This window comes from Arvicola amphibius, chromosome 12 (assembly GCF_903992535.2).
Source record: "Arvicola amphibius chromosome 12, mArvAmp1.2, whole genome shotgun sequence".
Lineage (NCBI taxonomy): Eukaryota > Metazoa > Chordata > Mammalia > Rodentia > Cricetidae > Arvicola > Arvicola amphibius.
In genome coordinates, this window is record NC_052058.2 from 155827799 (window position 1) to 155850087 (window position 22289).

The 22289-nt window shown below is 38.0% G+C and overlaps 1 protein-coding gene across 1 annotated transcript in view; it reads left to right on the plus strand.

Annotated features, from left to right (window-relative positions):
* The window catches only part of Nox4 (NADPH oxidase 4), a 109589-nt gene that overhangs the window by 60621 nt on the left and 26679 nt on the right, over positions 1–22289 (plus strand). Inside the window, exon 13 of the mRNA XM_038313789.1 lies at positions 18607–18688. Within this exon, the coding sequence (XP_038169717.1) occupies positions 18607–18688 (82 nt within the window). The remainder of the gene's footprint in view (positions 1–18606; positions 18689–22289) is intronic.

Sequence of the window (22289 nt, forward strand, 5' to 3'; positions counted from 1 at the left end):
GACGTGTGCCTTGAAGCCTGTGTGGAGGTCAGAGGCCAACTTGGAACTGTCAGTTCTCTCCTTCTACCTAGCGTGTAGCTCGGGTTATCAGACTTGAGGGCAAGCTCCTGTATACATTAAGCCATCTTGCCGCTGTGTGTTAATATGATTTTCTTTCTTTTTTAACATTCACTTTGTTTTTTTTTGGAATTTTATGCATGAATACTGTATTTACATCATTTCTACCTCACAATCTCTCCCTCCAACTCCTTGATCTTTCCTGACTTTCTATCAAATTTATTACTTTTTGTTTTTTGAGTTTCATGGTTACACACACACACATACACATATATATGCATGTATTCATGTATATAGGTATGCCTATATGTGTACAAATGTATGTCTACTCATACATATATATCCCGGTTAGTTTATTTGGTGTTACTAATGTATATACATTTAGGGTGGACCCCTAACAGGAAATTGTCCTTGGAGGAGACTGTGCATAAACATGCAAATTTTGAGATTAATGGGGATAAATGCAAATTATGGAGCTTATGGTGTCTTTTTTCCATACTGAGGTACATCTTTAGAGTTAGGTCTGGACACAACTTAGAACAGTATGCCTTCAGTTTACAAAGTAACTGTAATCCAAGAAATTTACTTTGTAATTTCAAGTATTTCAAAAATTTTTTATTATTATAATTACAAATTTTTTCAATTATGTATGAATGTTCATCAAAACAGTTATTACATGGCATAGGGTTTTTCACAGTCTTGCTGAATATCCAACATTCCTGATTCCTCCCTTTCAATTTCAGTACATTCTGATAACCATTTTGAGAAAAAAAATACTGTTTTAGTAATTATACAGAACTTGTCCTAGAAGAAGATGTCTCACCTCTTCAAGAGTCCATAGTTCAAGAAGAGCTATACTGGAGAACTAAACTCTGAGACATTCCAACATGGTATGTTTGCAATGGGGACTCACCAATAACTAGAAGAGAATAAAGAACATTTGCTTTATAGGCAACAGGTGCATGCTTCAAAAAGCAGCATTGAGGTAGCTTCATGAAGCCATAAATTCAAAAGCAAGTCGACATCCTATGGTGGGCTGGAGTCACCTCAGATCAGCTCAAGCTAAGGGACCCCTCTTCTCAGTTGTGTAGTCAATGAAATCAAGTAGGGTACTTGAAATCAAGAACTCACAGTGGGGGTATTTATTCCATAGAAATGAACAAGTGCTATTCCAATGATATGAAGCTTTTCCCAGAATTCACATGCTGAAAATTAATTACCAGTGTGATCATTGGTGGGCCTTTGAGAGGTGCTCTCATGGAGACAGCTGGTGGGAGTTAAGTTTATTCCTCTCTGATCTTTATTTATGTCATGGCACGACTGCAAGAACCCATCTAGGAAACAGACCAAGTACCAAACCTGGCACCTGATGTTCAAATTCCTATGAAAATAGCTTTGTTTTGTTGATGAATTAGTCAATCTGAGATATTTTAAATACAGACTTTAAGAATATATACATTTTTTATTTTTATGCCTATCTCTTGAATATTTACCAGAGCACTATAGTGCATGTTTTAAAGAATTTTCATGTCGAGTGAAGGCTAGAAATATCAGTAGCTGATGGATAAGGCATCTAGAGACATATTACTATATTATATAACTGCTCAAATAATTGTAACATATTTATATATTTCTGGTAGTGATGTGGAAGACCAGAATGAAGTAGAGAGGGCAAGACTGATACTGATAGAGAGACAGGAATTTACAGGTATACAATCAAGTTCCACGAGTGCCTCCAAAGAGACTTGATCCAATGTCTATGTGGCTCACTTGAAACTCAAATAAGTACTTCTCACTTTATAAATGGAGGAAGGCAGAAAATATGGTTATAGAGAATGGCTAAAGGTCAGTTGGAAGATTTGGATGAAATAAATAGAATATTTTGTTTTGTTTCTTCTGTTTCTAATGGAAATCAATGGTAGAATTAACACTGAGAATGAGGTTGGGGAAGTCATACACTAATGTTGAGGAGAAGGAAGAGACAATGGATCATTTGAAATATATAAAATTGATGACTGAGTTCTGGTGACTTCTGAATTGTGCCAAGTAGTCTTCTGAATGTGTGTTCCTACATTTGAAATAAGATAATTCAGAATAGCTGTAACTTCTTTTTTTCAGTTATGATTCACTGTTGCAAATTATTAGTTGAGCAAGTGGTGAATTGGATTTTAATTGGCACCAATCTACTTCTGAAAAGATGTATTATATCTGCCCCTTCAAATTCATCCTTTATACTATCACTATTGTCTAGAAAGCTCAAAACATCAATCAAGTTAAGACTCTGTTCTTACTTGAAACTGTTTGGTAACGTCTTGTTGCTTCGATGGTGAGGGCGAGATTATCTCTACCGTGTGCTAGAATGACCTGTCTTGGTGTTCAGTTGCTGTGGGAAGACACCATGACCAAAGCAACCTATAAAAACGAAGGCATTTAAATGGCGGCTTGCTTACAGTTTCAGGGGATTAGTGGTAATCCTCATGGTGAGGCAGGCAGGCATGGCACTGGAACTGCAGCTGAGCGCGTTGCATCCTGATCTGTAGGCATCCGCGGAGGAGTGGCACAGCATGGGCCTGGCATCAGCTTTTGAAATCTCAAAACGCCATTCCCAGTGATACACTTCCTCCAGCAGGCCACACCTCCTAATTTTCCAAATAATGTATTAACTGGAGACTAAGTATGCAAATATAGGGGCCCATGACGGTCATTTTTATTCAAACCACAACAGACCTTCAATTTCTGGCCTCTTTACTCTCATTTCAGTCTGATTAATTTTTATGCCCATCAGCAACATTGCCTATATTCTTTTCATTTCTTTTGTTTCTTCCTATAATACACACACACACACACACACACACACACACACACACACACACACACATACAGAGAGGGAAACTTGCCTGCTCTCTAGCATGCCTTTAGTGTCTTTTGATCACAGCACATTATTCAAATTCTTATTGAAATCTCTAGATATTTTAGTATGGGTAGTGTTTTTATGTATGCTAACACTATACATTCTGAGCACTTGTTTTCTTTGGCAACTGAAGAACTCAAGTGTAATCACAGTGGGAGAGTGAGTCTACCAAAACACACTCTGCAGTGTCCCATTAGGGATTTTTAAAATCATTTTTTTATTGCCATTGTGTTTAGGGGGTCTGATAAGTAACCTGCTCCCAGTAAATGTAAATATTTTTTAAGGGAAATAAAGGAAAAGAATAAAAGGCACATGAACATAGTGAGATTAGAGGGTTAGAGGGTTAGAGGGTTAGGATTAGGAGTTAAGGGTTAGGGTTAGAGTTAGGGTTAGCAAGCAGACATGGGGTCAAATGCAAAAACCAATGTAGTGTGCACCTTCTCTAATGGATGATGAGGAAATTTTGCTCAGATTTGGGAGATTTTCTGGGTCAAACTTGGTTTTAGATATAAATACAATTCTCGTAGTGTGGTACAGAGTTCCAGGGAAAGGTAGCTTGAATATTTTATAGGATGCCAGGCCAATGCCCTGCTCTTGGGAAGTCAGGGAGTGGTTGATCTCCCAGGCAAGGACATGAGGAGGTTCTAGGGACTGCTGTCACCTAGCCTTCTCACAGAGATGCTGGTGAGATACTGCAGAATTTCAGATTGGAAGTGAAAATAAATTTGTACTTTATAAGAACCATTTTTTTCCTTGCAGGATGGAAGCAGGTGAGGTCAGGTTAGAGACAACAACAGCAAATTAAATATCTCTACTAATATCAAGGAAGTAAAGGAATTTAATATCATGCTCTAAGAAGGAAGTGATTTAAAACAATGAGACTAAATTTCTGGATTCCTTTATAAACAGTAAGTTTTTGGAGGGAAATTAGGATGGGGTGGCAGAGATTGCTGCAAAGTACTGTGTAACCTAAGAGAGGAACAAGCAACGAGACTCAGTGCCTGAAAGGAAGCCTGTATCAATGGGCCCTGTATCAGAAGTCTTCCTCTATCAATTTCCCACAATGCCTGCAAGTGTTTGAATTTGTCTTGATATGGTCTATGATTAGCTATGGAACGTGAGCAGGGAATCCAGTGCAATTACATGTGTGTGCTGAGGGATGCTATCTAGGTCAGGAGGAGATGTGCTAAGAATATCTCTGAATTGGATCGTGAAACGCTGTTTCCAGTCTCTCAAAATTCTGTGTAAAAATCACTAAGATGATTGATTAGTTCATTTAATGAAACATCCGACATCTTATCTGTTAATATAATATGATAGTCATTCAGTAAATAGGAAATGGGCCCAAACGCCAAATTTTCTATCCTCAGAAACCACAAAATTTTTGAGACAGGGGAATGAGGATGCTCTACACACACACACACTCAAACTCGTGTGTGCACGCGCGGGAGCGCGTACACACACACACACACACACACACACACACACACACACAATTCTAATGCCTATTTCCAGGAAAGAGGATAAATTATTTCCTCCTATTTTCTCAGTTTATGAACATGAAATCTGAGCTGTCTTTCTCTTTTTGTGAGCAACAGCTAAATTTACAGCAGCATAAAAACAGTTTAGGAGATGGAAGGAAGTTAGGACTCATAAAGTTTATTCTAATACATTCAATTTTCAAAGGTGAAAGCCAAGTTTTCTTTTGTTTTTTTTTTCCTGAAAGTTATTTTGTAGTATTGAAAATAACCCTTCTTTTTGACTAGAGACAGCGCTATCATATTAATGCAATTTGTATAGATTATTGCATTTTTATTTTCAATTGTTTTGTTCCCAAGAAAAATTTGTATTTTGTATCATTTAGTATTTTGTACTTGGTTTTATATAATATAAAGGAATATAAGAATAATGCTGAAGATTTTCCTTGAAAATTTCTTAATCACTGTCAAAACTGTGTCCATAAATACTGAATGTCTAATAATGTGCATATTGCTTTACCAAGTAAGTCTTGAGTTAGTATTCCAAATAATTTGAAGGGAGGGAAAATGGCAAGTGATTTGTGCTCTTATTAAAATCATGCTTTGCATTTTGGGTACTCATTTTCTTATAATGAAGGCATAATAAGATAACTTTGTTCTCTAAAGAAACTAAAACTTTAAACAAAGTTATTTACTTATTAGTATATTTATATGTAATGTATAATATATATTTATTATCTATACATACATGCATATGGACCAACAATTAATGTTAAAAGAGGCTATGATTTGAAAAAGAGCCAGGAGAGGCATTTGGTAAGATTTGGAGGGAGGGAAAGGAAGCAGAAAATTATGTGAGGCCTGGTTATGTCATCCACAGATGATAGAGCTCTTGCATGTGCACTGTTATGCCCAAATCTGTGAAGTCCCCGCAAAAGCCAACAGGAAACCGAGTCCCATACATAAAAGCAAAGAGCCTTTATTTTAATCAAGTTTGCCAACTCGGTCCCTCTGCATTTCCAAAGTATTAGAATAACCGGAGAGCTCCAAGCTCAATTAGAATAGGGTTTTATAGTAGTAAAGGTGGATGTGAGGGGTTTCTGAGGTTTTGAGACCCCCGATGGGCTGACATTTGTCTAGCGGTGTCTTGGTGAATGTGCACTGGCAGGTGTTCCTATCTACAGTGCTCAGAATGCCAGGCATTTCTTTTGAATGGTCTGTTCTTGGGTGGGGATGAGGTTATCTCAGCTCTTGGTTCCTCCTGCAGCCAGGCATTGTCTCAGGGCAAACTACTGAGACTCCAGCCTCCATTTAAATTCATTGAGGGCCAGAGTCCCAGATGATAAAGGTTGGAACTTCCTTTAGGTGACCTGCCCAGACTTAGCTTATCATGGCTGGCTCCCACATGCACAAGGGCTCATACAGCTGTGTCATATGTAGATGATGCCACCATGCTGCACATGGGGGACTTAAGTCCTTTAAAATGCCTGGGACTTAAGAGAGACATACATAGATCTAATCTACATGGGAAGTAGAAAAAGACAAGATCTCCTGAGTAAACTGGGAGCATGGGGACCTTGAGAGAGGGTTGAAGGGGAGGGGAGAGGCAGGCAGGGGAGCCAAGAAAACTGTAGAGTTCAATAAATGTCAATAAAAATAATAAAATAAAATAATGATTCCTGGGGCCATTAGGCACCTCTGCCTGAGGTCTTCTCTGCACATGCTTGGCCCTGGAACCCGGAAGTGTCAGACATGTGGGGCTGAATCATTACAGAAGCTGTATGCTGCCAGCATATAAAAGGCTGAACGATGTAAAAATAAAAAAAAAATCAGGAATTTTTATGGATTAGTGTCAAAGATATTATGTGTCAGGCTAGATCCCCTCTCTCATGTAATCTTGATAAGAGGGTTCCAGGAGTATCCCACACAGGTACTCAGCAGCTGAACCCCATGGTCCCAGTGTCTGGGTAGAAGAGCTTGATGAACAACAAGAACCCCCTTGTGGACAAGGCTAAGCCATAACCACTCTATAATGGGCCCATGCTTTTATGAATTTATTGTCTGTGAGCGTTACAAGGTCTTCATAACAAAAGTTAAGAGGAAAAAACTTGAACTTTTGGCAAGGGGTAGGAAAAATGACCTGATTTAAAAAGTACTGAACATCTTCCCCCTCAGCAGCCTGCCTTCAGGAGAAACTATTTTGCCATTTATTAGCTATCAGGGGATTGACTAGCCTTAACAAAAACACCTCTTGTGAGGGTAGGGACATAGGGATTTATGAATATAAAATGTAAAGAATACAAAGATGCCTGAAAAATAGTAACACAGAAACCATAGAATAGTACCGGGAGGGCTTCCAGTGAATACTGAAATCATCCACATTTAATTTTCCATGTGCTTTTATACCACAATACCATTGTGGTATAACAAAAGACTTCTTTAACATGATACAAAGGACAGTTCAAACAGTTAATTTCTTTAACACTTTCAGGCATCAAGTCATTAGCATTCTGTTGTTTAGGCAGTGAAGCCACTCTGGACCAAATATCCTGAAGGCAGCCATTCCCAGTTAACCTCATATTACAAAAGAAGGAGCAGAAATACGTTTGCATATCCTGACCATCTGTCTGGATGGAAATATTCTCACCGTTTTGATCCTCCGGTAGCCTGATGGAACCTACTGCACATATCTTCCTGGAGAAACAGGACATTCCATACTCCAGCATCTCCTAGATGTCTATCCTTCTCAAGCTAAGAGAACAAAAAACAAACACTGCTTAGCATTACATTGTCCAGGCACAAGCTCACTGGAGCAGCAAGACCAGGCACAAGCTCACTGGAGCACCAAGACCAGGCACAAGCTCACTTGGAGCACCAAGACCAGGCACAAGCTCACTGGAGCAGCAAGACCAGGCACAAGCTCACTGGAGCACCAAGACCAGGCACAAGCTCACTTGGAGCACCAAGACCAGGCACAAGCTCACTGGAGAAGCAAGACCAGGCACAAGCTCACTGGAGCAGCAAGACCAGGCACAAGCTCACTGGAGCAGCAAGACCAGGCACAAGCTCACTGGAGCACCAAGACCAGGCACAAGCTCACTGGAGTAGCAAGACCAGGCACAAGCTCACTGGAGAAGCAAGACCAGGCACAAGCTCACTGGAGAAGCAAGACCAGGCACAAGCTCACTGGAACAGCAAGACCAGGCACAAATTAGTCTTCCATTACTCCATTCTTACACCTGTCTTAGTAAAAAGCTATCGTCTGCTGCTGATTTCACCCAGTGCATAAAAGTCTTATTTTATACAGATTAGAAGATTTTTATAAAGCAAAAAACAGAGGATTATAAACTCGACAAAACTGGTATCCAAACTATATTCAAACTGGCAGCTAATGTTTGAATTACCTGATTAGAAACTGCTAAAAACTGACTAATATGCTAAGATCTTTAAGAGAAAATGCAGACGTTTGACAAAACATATAAGGAATTTCTGTCGCCAAAGTGGGATGTAAAAAAAGAAGCAAGGAGAAATAATAAATGCATGCTCGTTAGACAGTGGTCTTGTGTTCATGGGGCTGAGTAGTTGGTTTATATTCAGAGGTCTTGGGAGAGGAGGAGCTACAGACACACACGAGAACTTTTGGCTTTTTTGCAAAAAAAAAATTTTAATGCTAAGCCAAAGGAACTGGACTTTAATTTCTGTCCTAATGCTGATGAAGAATCTTTACCCCAGGGGCTGTACTCATTGTATATAATTTCTTTCTTGTCATCAAACTGTGAGCTGAGGAAATTCTGTGAAAATATTTTTTTCTGTTCATCATGATCAATCCTGACCTTTTCAAAGACTGAGCTTCTGAGTTGGCCCTTAAGTCCTAGGCAGAATTTGATTAAAGACCAGCATTAAAAGAAAAGAGGTCCTGGGAGTAGGAAAGCAGATGAAGGAGGAACTGGAGGGCCTAAGGAAACCTGTCCAGGCCACTAGAACAGCATGATTTACTTGCTGCTCTTCCCTGATGTGGATTTTCTTTAGGCCTTGTCTCTGTCTAGTGTGTCCTGTATTTAAGAACACAAAAGACTCACTGCTGGATTGGTTTTGATAGATTTCTAAAGACTATGTACTTCATGGTATTAATTTTCATAGCCCAGATTTTAGGCAAGTACACTTTAAACACACACACACACACACACACACAGACACACACAAAAAACCTTGCATTTGAGTCCTGAACAAAATTGCCTATTTTTTTTGAATATGAGCGTAGGTAGTATTAGAGTTTCTGCTGAAAGCCAAAACTGAATTAGTATCAAGCTGAGCCTTGATCATTTTGAGGTGTTATTTTGTTCAGTGCCAACACTGTTTAACAATGTATTTGCTGTGACAATTGCTCAGTAGAGCATTTTCCTTAAAAGGCAGATTGTGTTGAAGAAAACTTAGTAGAAATAATGTGTTTATCCAAGAGTGCCTCTGATAATTGCTTTCACTCTTGAACCTGTGTTTTCTTTCTTTCCCTTGTCAGTGTTTTTCTTGTTACTGCATAGCCTCCCGCAGCAATAAAAGAGAATTTACATCTTAGGAGAAAGCCATTTATAGACAGTAAATCATGGATGTGTTTAGAGGCCAAGAAGTTTGCTTGTAGTTTCCAAAAGCTTATTCCATGTTTTTAAATTGTATGCTTACCAAATAGGAAGCAGAATAAGGGGGCCAAAGGGAATAGAATTTTATCACCGCTTCCCTTAAAAGTGGACGGGCCCATTGAAAATAGTTTTCCTTCTTACAATACTGCATTATCTCCCTTCAGACTTGTGGCGCTTAAATGTAGCAGGTGTTATGTCATGCAGATGTTAGGTGTGGTTTATTCTCGCTATGTAATCCTTAGTCTAGAAGGAAAGGGAAAAATACTGGTTCCAGTGCATGAACTGGCTCTTTGGAGCCCATTCTCTATAGAAGGATGCTGTGGAATAATGCTCTTCTACACTGTAAAGATTTTCACTTCTATTATTTTAATTAAATGCTGATTTGCTGGTAGTCAGGTAGACAGTATAGGCGGGCTGACCAGACTAAAGAGAATTCTGGAAAGAGGAAGGGCAGAGAGTCAGCCACCAGCCAGATGTAGAGGAGGCAAAATGAGAATGTCTTACTGAGAAAAAGTACTAAGCCACGTGACTAAACATAGACAAGAATTGTGTTTTAATTTAAGTTGTAAGAGCTAGTTAATAATAATAATAAGCTTGAGCTAATAGGCCACAGAGTTTATGATTAATATAAGCCCCTGTGTCTTTCTTTGGGACTGAATGGCTATCACACCAAGTGAGACAGAAACTTCCTTTTACAGAGGGATACCTTGCTCAGCCTAGATACGGGGAGATGGTGGGAGAGCCTTGGTCCTGCCTCAAGTGATGTGACAGACTTTCTTGACTCCCGGTGGAAGTACTCATCCTGTCTGAGAAGTGGGTTGGAAGTGGGTATGATGGGGAGAAGCTAGGTGGAGAAGGAGGAGGGAAGGGAGAGGGAACTAGGATTAGTATGTAAAAAAGGATTGTTTTTAAAAAGGAAAAAAGGAAGAAAAAGGGAGGAAGGACAAATGAACAGAGCACTTTGTCTGGAAAGAAAACTGTGCAAACCAAGAAATCAAAAAAAATACTGGATGACAATTTGATTCTGCAATGCTTCTGTTTGGTTTTGTCTCTACCTCTTGCTAGCCAGCAGACCTGTGGGGTGTCAGGTCCTGCCTGATGTTTAGTTTCCTTACCTGCAACACACAAATTCTTTCTAATCATTTCTCTGCCCATTATAGATGCCACATAATAAATCTTTTCAGAGAGGCAAAGGCTAGAATTAATATCTTACCTCTATCTGAAGTAGTGGTGAACATAGATACATTTTCATATAGTTGAGAGAGTCTAAAAGGAATGTAGTTCAGGAGCTATGGCCAGGGCAGGCAGGTAGTGCCTCTTCTCAGGTTCAGCTGGTATAACTCAGTTACTAGCTCTGGTTACACATGCATCACCTTTCTGTTGTCTTCTGAAAAGTATGTTTTGAGTTTGTTTTGTGTGCCTGTATAGAAGACAGAAGAATAAGGTTTTGTTTTGTATTGTTTGCACAATGGCCTTGATATTTGTGGAAAGGACGTTTCATAAGAATCCAAACAGGCAGCTGACATTTTTTTTTATTCTAAAATTGTTGTCTATTTCCCTTTGAGTTTTGTTAGAGAAGGTTTGGCTATAGATGTAAAAAGAAAATGTTCTTCTTCTAGATCTATATTTCTTGATCTATCCAAAGTAGTCTATTATGGATGCTTTTAATGTTGTTTTGAAAGCAATACTTTAAATAGAAGCCATTGTTGTTCAGCCCTAGTTACCATGGCAATGAACAGAGTTATTTGATTTAAAAAAATTCTTCAGAACAGCAAATTTATCCTCTATCTCTTTTTAGTTTATATGGCTGTCTCTACGTCTGCCCTTTAATTTCCATTGTTAGAAGTAATTGGTTTTGCTAAGATTAATGTGCATATTTTTCCTAGGAAAATAAACATCAAAACTTGAAAACCATTAATTTTGAGTTACTAGAAGTAATGTTCCTCTTTCCCTCTTTAAGTAATTTAAGTAATTGTGTAATTCCCTTTAAAACCCCATCAACACATGTCTATAACAAATGTGAAATCATTTTTGTTTTGAGCATTTGTTTCTGCAGTAAGCAGAGTCGCCTTAATGAGAATTTGCTCTGTTCATAGAATGTGCAAATAATAACCATTCAGTAAATGTTTTGTTGTGTGAGGGAAACAAATGTATAATGTGAAGGAATTTCCAGCTTCCCTAAATATTGATCTTTCTCTCAACTGTCTTCCATTAGGGTTTGGTGGCCTTTATTGATGAGGGAGAAAAGGGAGAATTTTATCAAATTTATTTCGCTTGTCTTGTAGTACCATGGCTTAGAAGGGTTTTTTTTCTATGGATATCCTAAAACTTTACTAATCTTCTTTTCTCTTTCTTTTATATTATTTCTTAATAACCAACTTGTTCAAGAAACATGTTCAGCAAAGTTTGCAGTTCTGAGCTTACAGAATAACAGAGTTAGCATTGACGAATAAGTGGGTGTCTTTCTATAATGCCCATGTCTCTTATACTTTACTTTTTCCTCACCGAGTACCAGATACAATGTCACAGGGAAATCGAGCTCTCCTCTTGGAATTCTAAGTAAGAATGGATTCAAAAGGGAGTTCAAGGCCTCCAGTAAAAAGAGTGGTTTGGATCATGCTATAAAAGTGAAGGGAATTGCATTGTGCCAACCTCTCGGCCGTATCAGATAGTGACACCTGTTCCAAGGAATCTGTGTCTGAGAAGACTTTGTTTTAACAGTTGAGCATCTGAATATACAATTCAGATTGCTTATGAAACATCTGGAATATGGGAAATAGTTCATTCCTGACCTTGGTCCTTCTTAGTAGCATGCACGTGTGTTTCACCTAGTATTGGCAAATTTCACAGAGAATCCCTCAGTACACTGAAATCATCCACATTTAATTTTCCATATGCCTTGACCTGTTGATAGGGCAGAACTTAGGTAAGCAGGGAGAAAACTAAACTGAATGCTGGGAGAAAGGAGTCAGAGAAGGAGAGAAGCCATGTAGCCCCACTGGAGACAGACGCCAGAACTTTTCTAGACAGCCACAGCCACCTGGCAATACACAGATTAATGGAGATGGGTTACATTAAGATGTAAGTTTTAGGCAAAAGAAGCTAGAGCTAATGGGCCAAGAAATAAATTAGTTAATATAGTTTATGTGTGATTATTTTGGGGCTGAGCAGCCAGGAACCAACAAGCGGCCTTCTTTCAACACTTCTACTGAGTTAAAATTAAGACATCAGGTTGAACTCATGCTTTCCATAGAGAGTGATTTACTTATTAAGGTTTGCCGCGCACCGCGCCCCCGTGTCTGCGTTCGATGCGCTGGCACCCAGTTCGCGAGATTCGGGCAAAGGGCTGGAGGTTAAAATACACAGACACATACAGACAGAGAGACAGCGACAGGGGTCATCCTTGAATTCCCCAAGAATGCCCCCTTTATTGTGTTCAGGGGCAGATTATATAGAGATAGCCACACCCCAGCCAAACCCACCAGAAACCACTCTGCCATCAGGAACTCCTGAAGGTCTCATGCTCAGAAAAGCTGTAGGCACTCAGATCAGGGGATTACAAGGAATTCAGGATCTGGGGTCTCACTGCTCCCAACAAACATTTTTAACTGTATTTAATAAATTCATTGTGTATAGTCAAGGTATACAATATAACATTTGGCATGTACTATGAAATAACCACTATAAACAATCGAATGTATACATTTCCATGTCACAATGATACCTTCTTGTGTCTTTGCAGTGATGAGAATATCAAAGGTCTTGTTAGATATCATTTCTGCTATAATCTCTTGAGTTTAAGTATTGTGAAGTATACAGTAAGAAAGATTTGTCAGCATTGTAAAATAATTTAATCTTTTAGTATAAAATTATTGTAAAAAGATCACAGTATAAAAAAAGAACCAAAAGAATTTGCATGTATATATATATGCATAAATAGGCAAATGATAGAAATTAGATAGATGATAGATAAATAGATAGATGGTAGATGACAGATGATAGATAAAAGATTAATAGAAGATAGATAGATTGATATGATATGACACATTGAGAGATCAGAAATGGGATTACATTTTGGACTGGCTTATACCTCAGGTTCTAGGTGATCTAACAACTGCTGTCTGGACTCTACAGCAGAACCACGTATCTCCCTATCCAAGAAACTCATCAATCTCAAGGCAAGGTTGAAGCTCATTGGAAAGTTGCTGGTGTTGTCTAAGAAGCTAGAGAGTAGTGGCAGCAGCAAAATTCCAACTTTTAGATAAAGAAAAGGTTCCTAGACTACAGACACTGTCTTTCTCAGACCTCTTTTTCAGCCAAGGCTCCAGCTTCTTGGAAAATGCCACTAACATTCCACCCTTCGGCCATGCATTCACCACCAAAACCCTCCAATTTTCTCGCATGTGGATCCTTTTGAAAATGCCTCCTGAGGCACACAGTGACATTTTAGCAATCTTAGATAGCTCTCATTGTATTCAGGTTGACTACAAAGACCAAATTTCACATATCTGTACTGACATAATACTTTCTATGTAAAAAAAAATTAATGTAAGATCTGATAAGTTATCATGATAGAATCAATTTTACAGTTTCATTTTATATTGCCTGGGGGTAGTTTCTGTTTCCTTGACAACACAACTTCTAATATTACCTGTTATATACCTTTATTTATTTTTCCTATTTTTAAAAATATTTATTTATTTATTTATTTATGTATTATGTATACAATATTCTCTCTGTGCGTATGCCTGCAGGCCAGAAGAGGGCACCAGACCCCATTACAGATGGTTGTGAGCCACCATGTGGTTGCTGGGAATTGAACTCAGGACCTTTGGAAGAGCAGGCAATGCTCTTAACCGCTGAGCCATCTCTCCAGCCCTATTTTTCCCATTTTAAAATCTTGTTTTCTTATGCATTTTCAAGAAGGAATCTCACTGTGTAGCCACGACTAGCCTTATTTGCAATTTTCTTTCCCCGGCTTCTCAAGTGTTATATTAAAGGTGTGCACCACCATGGCTGACTTACTCCAGTTAACTTTATAACTAAGATCAAATGTACGATGGCAAACTTCAGTGTTCTTTAAGGATTTGATTTCGGTGCTTTTTGAAAGACAACCAAAACTGCCAAATTGAATGTAATATAAAGATTAAAAGAAAAAGGATAAAATTGTATGTTTTAATAAAAATGCAATAAATGTCTCATTTTGTGGCAATACTGTCACCTTTGAGAGATGCTTTATATGACTCTCCTTTCTTGCCTGTGGTGTTTGAGTATTCAAAGTAAGTCAATAATTCATTTTCATATTGGAGATAATGGTGAGGGAAACATGAAAAAAAGACCATCTATAGAAACACAATTATTTGAAGTTGCTAAAATCTTCCTAACAGGGTCCCTCCAGGAAATAAGTTCCTTCCAACTTATTTGCTGTTACTGAATGAGACTAATTAAGTTTTGTAACCAAAAACTCTTCCTAGGTTATAAAGTGATATAATTCAACACTGTCAATTTTTCTCTTAAATCATTTCATCTTCCTCTTTTTCTTGGTAGCGATAGGAATATTTCGTTCTCGTAACAGGAATAGATTCCCATGATTCTTTTTTATAAAAAATTTTCATCTCCTCTCCTCCTCCTCCCCCTTCCCTCCCCTCCCTTCCACCCATACCCCCACTCCACCCCTCTCCAAGACAAAGAGCCATCAGGGTTCCCTTCACTATGTTAAGTCCAAGGTCCTCCCAACTCCCCCTAAGTCCAGGAAGGTGAGCAACCAAACTGACAAGGCTCACAGTGAGCCCGTCCATGCTGTAGAGTTCAAGCTCATCGCCGTTGTCCTTGGTTTCTCAGTCCTCCTCCACCGTCAGCCACATTCAGAGAGTCCAGTTTGGTCCCCTGTTCCATCAGTCCCATTCCAACTGGACTTGGTGGTCTCCTGTTACATCTGTCCCACCGTCTCGATGGGTGAACGCACCCCTCATGGTCCTGACTTCCTTGCTCATGATCTCCCTCCTTTTGCTCCTCATCAGGACCTTGGGAGCTCAGTCCGGTGCTCCTATGTGGGGCTCTGTCATTTTCTCCATCCAACGCCAGGTGAAGGTTCTATGGTCATTAAGGGCAACATTGAATAAATGGGACCTCCTGAAGCTGAGCAGCTTCTGTAAAGCAAAGGACACTGTCACTAAGACACAAAGGCAGCCTACTGACTGGGAAAAGATCTTCACCAACCCCGCAACAGACAAAGGTCTGATCTCCAAAATATATAAGGAACTCAAGAGACTAGACTTTAAAATGCTAATGAACCCAATTAAAAAATGGGGCACTGAACTGAACAGAGAATTCTCAACAGAAGAAGTTCGAATGGCCAAAAGACACTTAAGGGCATGCTCAACTTCCTTAGCAATCAGGGAAATGCAAATCAAAACAACGTTGAGATACCATCTTACACCAGTCAGATTGGCTAAAATCAAAAACACCAATGATAGCCTTTGCTGGAGAGGTTGTGGAGTAAGGGGTACACTCATCCATTGCTGGTGGGAATGCAAACTTGTGCAACTGCTTTGGAAAGCAGTGTGGAGGTTTCTCAGGAAATTTGGGATCCACCTACCCCAGGACCCAGCAATCCCACTGTTGGGAATTTACCCAAGAGATGCCCAATCATATTACAAAAGCATTTGTTCAACTATGTTTATAGCAGCATTATTTGTAATAGCCAGAACCTGGAAACAACCTAGATGCCCTTCAGTGGAAGAATGGATGAAGAAAGTGTGGAATATATACATATTAGAATACTACTCGGCGGTAAAAAACGATTCCCATGATTTTTATTGTCGTCAAACAAATCCTTGTAGTTCATATACTTCACACTGCCAATAATTGGATGATTGATTAGTTTCTCCTAAAGGTAACATGAAACCGGGGCATAGTAAATATATCAAAACAAAATTTCTAAATTGGGAGATATTCTTTCTAATTTTGTTCTTGAATAGCTATATTGAGTCATAAATGATTGCCTATACTGCACACATTAATGTAATTATGTATAGGTTTCCACCAGGCCCGTTTTGCTGATTGAATTAGAGAGAAATAAGAAGTTGAAAGTCTGTAGAAGCTCGTGTCAATTAAGGAATTCCCGACTGGTGGAAAATCACCCCAGACATCTCTACCTCATTAGTCAGCTCATCACAGCATCATGGCAGCGAGTCCCTTGGTTCTTGTCAGTGGCTTTAACAACTTCCTCTAAGATGCCTTGTGAAAGGCATGAGCAGTAGTGTTGGGAATCCGCTATTTTCTAAGAAAATCATGTGTCGGATGAATAAGCACGTTGAGTTTGGCATTTTACTTTTTCTCGGCAAATGAAAAATCAAAGCATGTTTCTTGTGGAATCAGATGAAGGACAGGATGGTAGTTGATAGCTCATGGCAGGCGTCTGAGAGGCTGAAGCATTTTCGTTTTAAGCAAGCTTGGAAATCAGCCTCCAAATTCGGAGCATGCTTGTAGCTCCCAGTGAAATCTGCTGTACGTTTTAGAGAAAACATCATTTTACATGGTAAATCAACTTCTTGATTTCTTTTGGTCTTAAGTTTCATTTTCAGGTTCTGTTTTAGAAAAGGATTTTGAATAATAAAAGTATGAAAAGTACTCATTTAAAATAAAAGGCAGGGTCATGTATCATCAAATAACAGATGCCATAAATTTGAGAGAGAGCAAGTGTTGTAAATAGAAGGGATTGGAGGGAAGAAAGAGAAGGGGAAATGATTTAATTATAATCTTACATAGTAAAAGAAAGATTTTTTAAGAGAAGAAAGCAGACAAATTTTAAAAATAGTTGATATTACCCTACTGGAACAAATGGTAACTTCATAGATTAAAAATAACAACCCAACAGTAGTTAATGTTTGGTAAATTTTCAAAAAATGTGGATTTAAATGAAAGAGTAAATACAACAGGAAAAAATGAGCGCTTCAGCTTCGGGATTCTACTTTTCAAAATAGAACCAGAAAATTTAAGGCCATTCTTGGATCCCACTGCTTCGCCTCCAAGTGTGTTGCTGTCAAGACTGAGTGACAAAGACAAAAATAGTTATGGAAACCTGCGAAATGATTCTGGTTGAACATGTACAAGGAAGTTGTGTGCCTCTTCTCTCGGGAATCCTTTGTGGCCTCTGTTATGCTTACAAGTGACTATCTATGTAACATACAGTAACTGGGAAGGAGCATTGTCGCCAAGTGTAGATTTTCGTATTTCAGGGAGAGTGCTCACCTCTAGTGGCAATGGACTTAGAGCAGTATTGGCATTTTAGGTTGGCATACTACTTCGGCTTGATTGTGTAATTTGATCATTCTCTAGATTTACTGGTTGATACAATGACTCAGCTGTTCTCCAACGAATCATGATGGTTTACCTTGCCCTGTTTGGCTACAGTAAATACTTCAGCAATGCAGGCAGCGAGGCAGTGTTAGTATTGCTAAGGTAGCATTTAACGTAATTCATACCTCTTTTCTCTGTCATATCTTCTCCTTGCCTTCCTTATGAATTTTAAATGCCCAAAAATCCGTTCATCTAAATCTTGGTTCATGACCTGCTCTCCTCTTTTGACTACTCTAAACTCAGTCATTCAGTTATCATGGTAATATAATTAGTACATTTGAAATATTGACAAACATTCATTAGTGCATATGAAGCATTAAAAATTACTCACAATGACCTTTTTGCTTCTTTATTACTGAATACATCTAACTCTTCGTAAAGTTACCATGAAATGTAATTGACTGCCTCATTGCCTTCATTGGTTTCTTTGGCTTTATATATACTGTGCTGACACAATGCATTGTTTTATTGCTTTCTATCTCAAAAAAAAATGATATTTTGTGCATTCCCATCCTCAAAATTTTATAATATGATTCAGTTTTTATTTACAAATAAAAGCATTCAGTTTACTTTTATTAGTGAGTGTTCAATTATCCGAATATAATAGGTTTCTTAGTCTCATGTTTATAAGAAATTTAGATATTTCTGTGTTTATGATTTTTATTAAAAAAGTTGCTTTGCATACCCTCATGCTTTCTACCCAGTCACACTGAAAGTTGCTACACGGTATGGACTAGAAAGACTTAACAATAGTCAATGCAAAGTTCATATTTCCAGGATAACCCTAAATCACTGTTACGAGCTCTTATAACTGTTCTGTATTATCAACAGTGTATAATGTCGTTTAGTCCTAACATTGATCTTATGACACTCATTTCTGCCAAATGCCTGCCACATAACATGAGAGCTATGATTGATATTTTTCAATTCATATAAGTAATAGCAGGTATACATCTCTAATATTTAATGTCATTGTGTGTTTTCTGATGTTTCAGTGATAAGATTTTACAAGTCTATACCAAAGAATATACTTTTAAAAATATTTTCAGTTATTATTTTATTCATGAAATACATGCAGAGAGTAGAAAGAAAACCAATTATATTGTGAAATTTTTCTCTAGATGAATTTTTCACAGTTGATAATTACATTTTTTTTTTTTGACAGAACGATTCCGAAATTTGCTACTCCCTCCTTCTGGCCAAGACTCTGAGATTCTGCCCTTCATTCAGTCTAGAAATTATCCCAAGTAAGTAACGGGAGTTTGCTGGGTGCTGAGAAGAGAACCTCCAGATGCTGGCTGAAGGAAAGCAAAATGTAATTGTCCTGTGGGATTTGTAAAGATCCTGAGTAACCTAGCCGAACTACTTAGGATCTCGCTTGTAATGTCTGATCTTTGGCTCCTCTAAAGTGATACAGAAGACCAAGCTCTGCTTCTAATTACAATGAGCTGTGACTGGGAAGTTGCTCCTCTGTGCAAGCAATGAGCCTCCTGTATAGTCATGCCATATCATCAGTGGATGGCTCCTAATCTTATTCTCTATTTTCTATTCCTTAAATTAAAGAACGTGTATTTCCATAGAGATTGTCCTCTTAGTTTTCTACTTCCTTTGCTGATTAATTGCAATAAACCTTTTTTGTTTAAAAATATGCCTTATGACCTAAAACACAAGGTTAAAAAACAACTTGTCTACAATATATTACCTACAAAGGATAATATCTATGAAGCCTATCATATCCAACATAGGCTCATAATACTCTAGCTAATGCATGTTTTGGGGTTTGGGATTTGGGGTGGACTCTCATTAGTTTGTATGATTTCTTTTAATCTTTAGCATTCTCTGAAGATGAAAAATCTATCTAACAAAAAATAGAGAATATGAAAATGTGGTCTTCAGGTAAAATAAACTCATGTGGTAGAAAAAAGTGACTCATCAATGAAGTGTATGCTTGAGTATGTGAAAGAGAGACAGAAACAGAATGAAAGAAATATTGAGGGAAAGTCATTTGAAAATCATTTTCTAATAATTCTGGGAAACATGGTTCTAAATTATAACAAATTTTCTTAATCACGTTCTTGTATTCATGGACTCTCATTTGACCCATTGTCAAAAATAGGGACACCTGTTCTCCAGAAGTCAAGTGCAGACATTACTCTGTAAATGTTATCAGTGAGAATAAATGTAGCGGTTATGAGAATAAAACAAAGGATTCAAAGAAAGGAAAAGGACACTTACTACAAAGCACATTTGGATGTGCTGATTAGAGGAAATAAATAGGAGTAACACATCTGATTTCTCAGTCTCTGTTCAGGTCACCATCATGATGTCTGAAAAGATGTTGGTTTATGATATGTATTTGGAGGATGTTTATATTTATATTCTATCCTTATAAAAACAGCGTATATGTGCAAAATGTTTGAAGAAATTTGACATAATTTAGAGTGGAAGTTTAAGTGGATAATTAAGCCCACAAAACATGACCCAGCAGCTTTGGAAGGCTTAGTGTGGATGTGTACAAAGTATTGTGCAAATGCAGGAAAAACTTATTTCCATTTTCTCTTCACATGGATTAAGTCCTATGAGAAGCTAAGCACCTAGATAAGCACCCACTACTTATAAACAGGAATCTTATTCATAACAGAAGTCAGGATTATTGTTTTGCTTAAGTGCCAAAGAACAACCTTAATTATTTGGATAGTAAAATCTATGTCTCAACCCAATCTTATTTCCAACTGGCTGCTTAAAAATGTCTTCAAGTCATAATGTTGTGTAATATCTCTAAAGCACAAGTCCTCAGATGACCTTTCGGGTTTCATCGCTTTGCAAGTTAGTCTTCCTTTCCCTTCTCTGTATTCAGAGTTCTGTTTCTAGAAAATTCTCCCTCTTCAGTAGTTTTTGTTTGTTTAAGAGTAATATATATTTTTACCAAACTTTTATTATCACCCATAATAACGAAATGTTAGTAACATACAGAATATATTTATGTGTTAGGAATTATACTACACCTTTAAGTGAATAATTCCATGAAATCTTTGTTATTTCCCTGTTATTATTATTTTCCAGTAATTTATGTCAAAGGATTGAGAAGAAAATAGTACCATAACCAAGTCACGTGGTGTCATTGATTTTCAAACTCAGATCTCTATTATTCCAAATTATAATTAATGATGTTATACAGGCTCTCATTCATTTATCCACCCATTTTTTTATCTAACCATTCATCAAATATGTATTGAATACATACCACATAACACTTGATCATAACTACCAATAATATAAAAATGACTAAGGTACAGTGTATGTATTTTAGAGAGCTCGAATTCTTAGAGGGAAAAGCTCAATGACTAAATCATACCAATGTGTTAAGGCATATGTGGAGAAATATTGAATTATTTTGAAGCAAAGTGTATAAAGTTAATTTTGTCCTTAAGTAAAATGTCCAGATGAGAGGTTATTTAATTAAAACCAAGAGTGCATAGCATATGAAGCCACCGAAATGCTTGAGGGGAACATCCAGCTAACAATAACTGTGCAGTACATACATCTGTAGGCACACTCTAGAGAGCAGAATATAAAGATAAATGGAGATGACTCAATCTGGTCTGTTATTTAACGGAACTTGGACTTGGTTGCGATGACAGTGGAGAATCGTGAGAAGGCTTTAAGCATTGGGAATAAAAGTTACCCTATATTTTTATCCACTTACCATGGATCAAAAGTAAACATGAAGCATGGTCTTAGGATAACATAATCGCCATCCAAAATTTTCACGTTCAGATAGCAAGCCATAAAGGATCCATGAGGTGCTGGTGATATGAAGTATTCAGTGACTACCATGGGATGTCAGGAGGCACAGTCCACAAAAGGTAGTGGTGACTGAGTAGATGGGTGAAGAGGAGAGAAATGACTGCAACCTCTTTTTCCTGCCCCCATGATAGGAAATGACTGACAGTTTCTGTGACTATCTTTCTTAACTCCTGTGTTTGGATCGGAAATAGCAAAGATGCTTCCTTGCTACATTAATTTGAGGAAGGCACAGTGCCTGTCCTCATTCCATGTCACACAGCTTTGTGGTATTAAAGAACTGGATGTAAAATTCCCTGGCCTGTATAAAGAAGTCAGTTCTCATCCTATTCCTCATCTCTCTCTCTCTCTGTTCTGCACTTCCTCAACCCTAAGCCTTGCCTCCAAGCGGCATGAAAGCTCTGTGCGCGGTCTGATTACCATTTTCCAAGTTTGATGCTGTTGCAGGGATGACTGTGCTTCCCAAGAAAAATGTCCTGTTCATAGGATGTGTGTGGGGGATGATTAGTCGTGTTGAAGCCCTTTCTGTTGTGTTCCTGCTTATGTGATATGGATGCTCTTCTGGATGTTTCCATAGCCACACCTATGATGTTCTTTACAACAAATAGACTATTTTTTTTTTTTGACTTACATTGTTGGTATGATTGAAGTGACTCAGTGGTTACGAGATGTGATGCTCTGGCAGAAGATGTAAGTTTGGTTCCCAGTATCCACATCAGGTGGCTCACCACAGTCTGTAAGGACCCCTGCACTCACAACATGCACACGTATACACAGACATATAAACACACAAAATTCAAAAATAAACCTTTTGAAAATGAAAAGACAAAACAAGAATTATTGTCCCTTGTCGACTTCTCCCTACACTAGGACATCTGTACCAGTGGAATTCTAATGCCTTGCTGACGAGAGAGCTAAAAATGTAAATTTTGGACTTGTATGTAGAATCAAATCATGAGTATTTCTGATGCCATTGGTATTCTCTAGTCTAGGGAAGCAATATGTCAAAAGGGGAGTTATTCTCTTAATATTATCAGGTAGTAA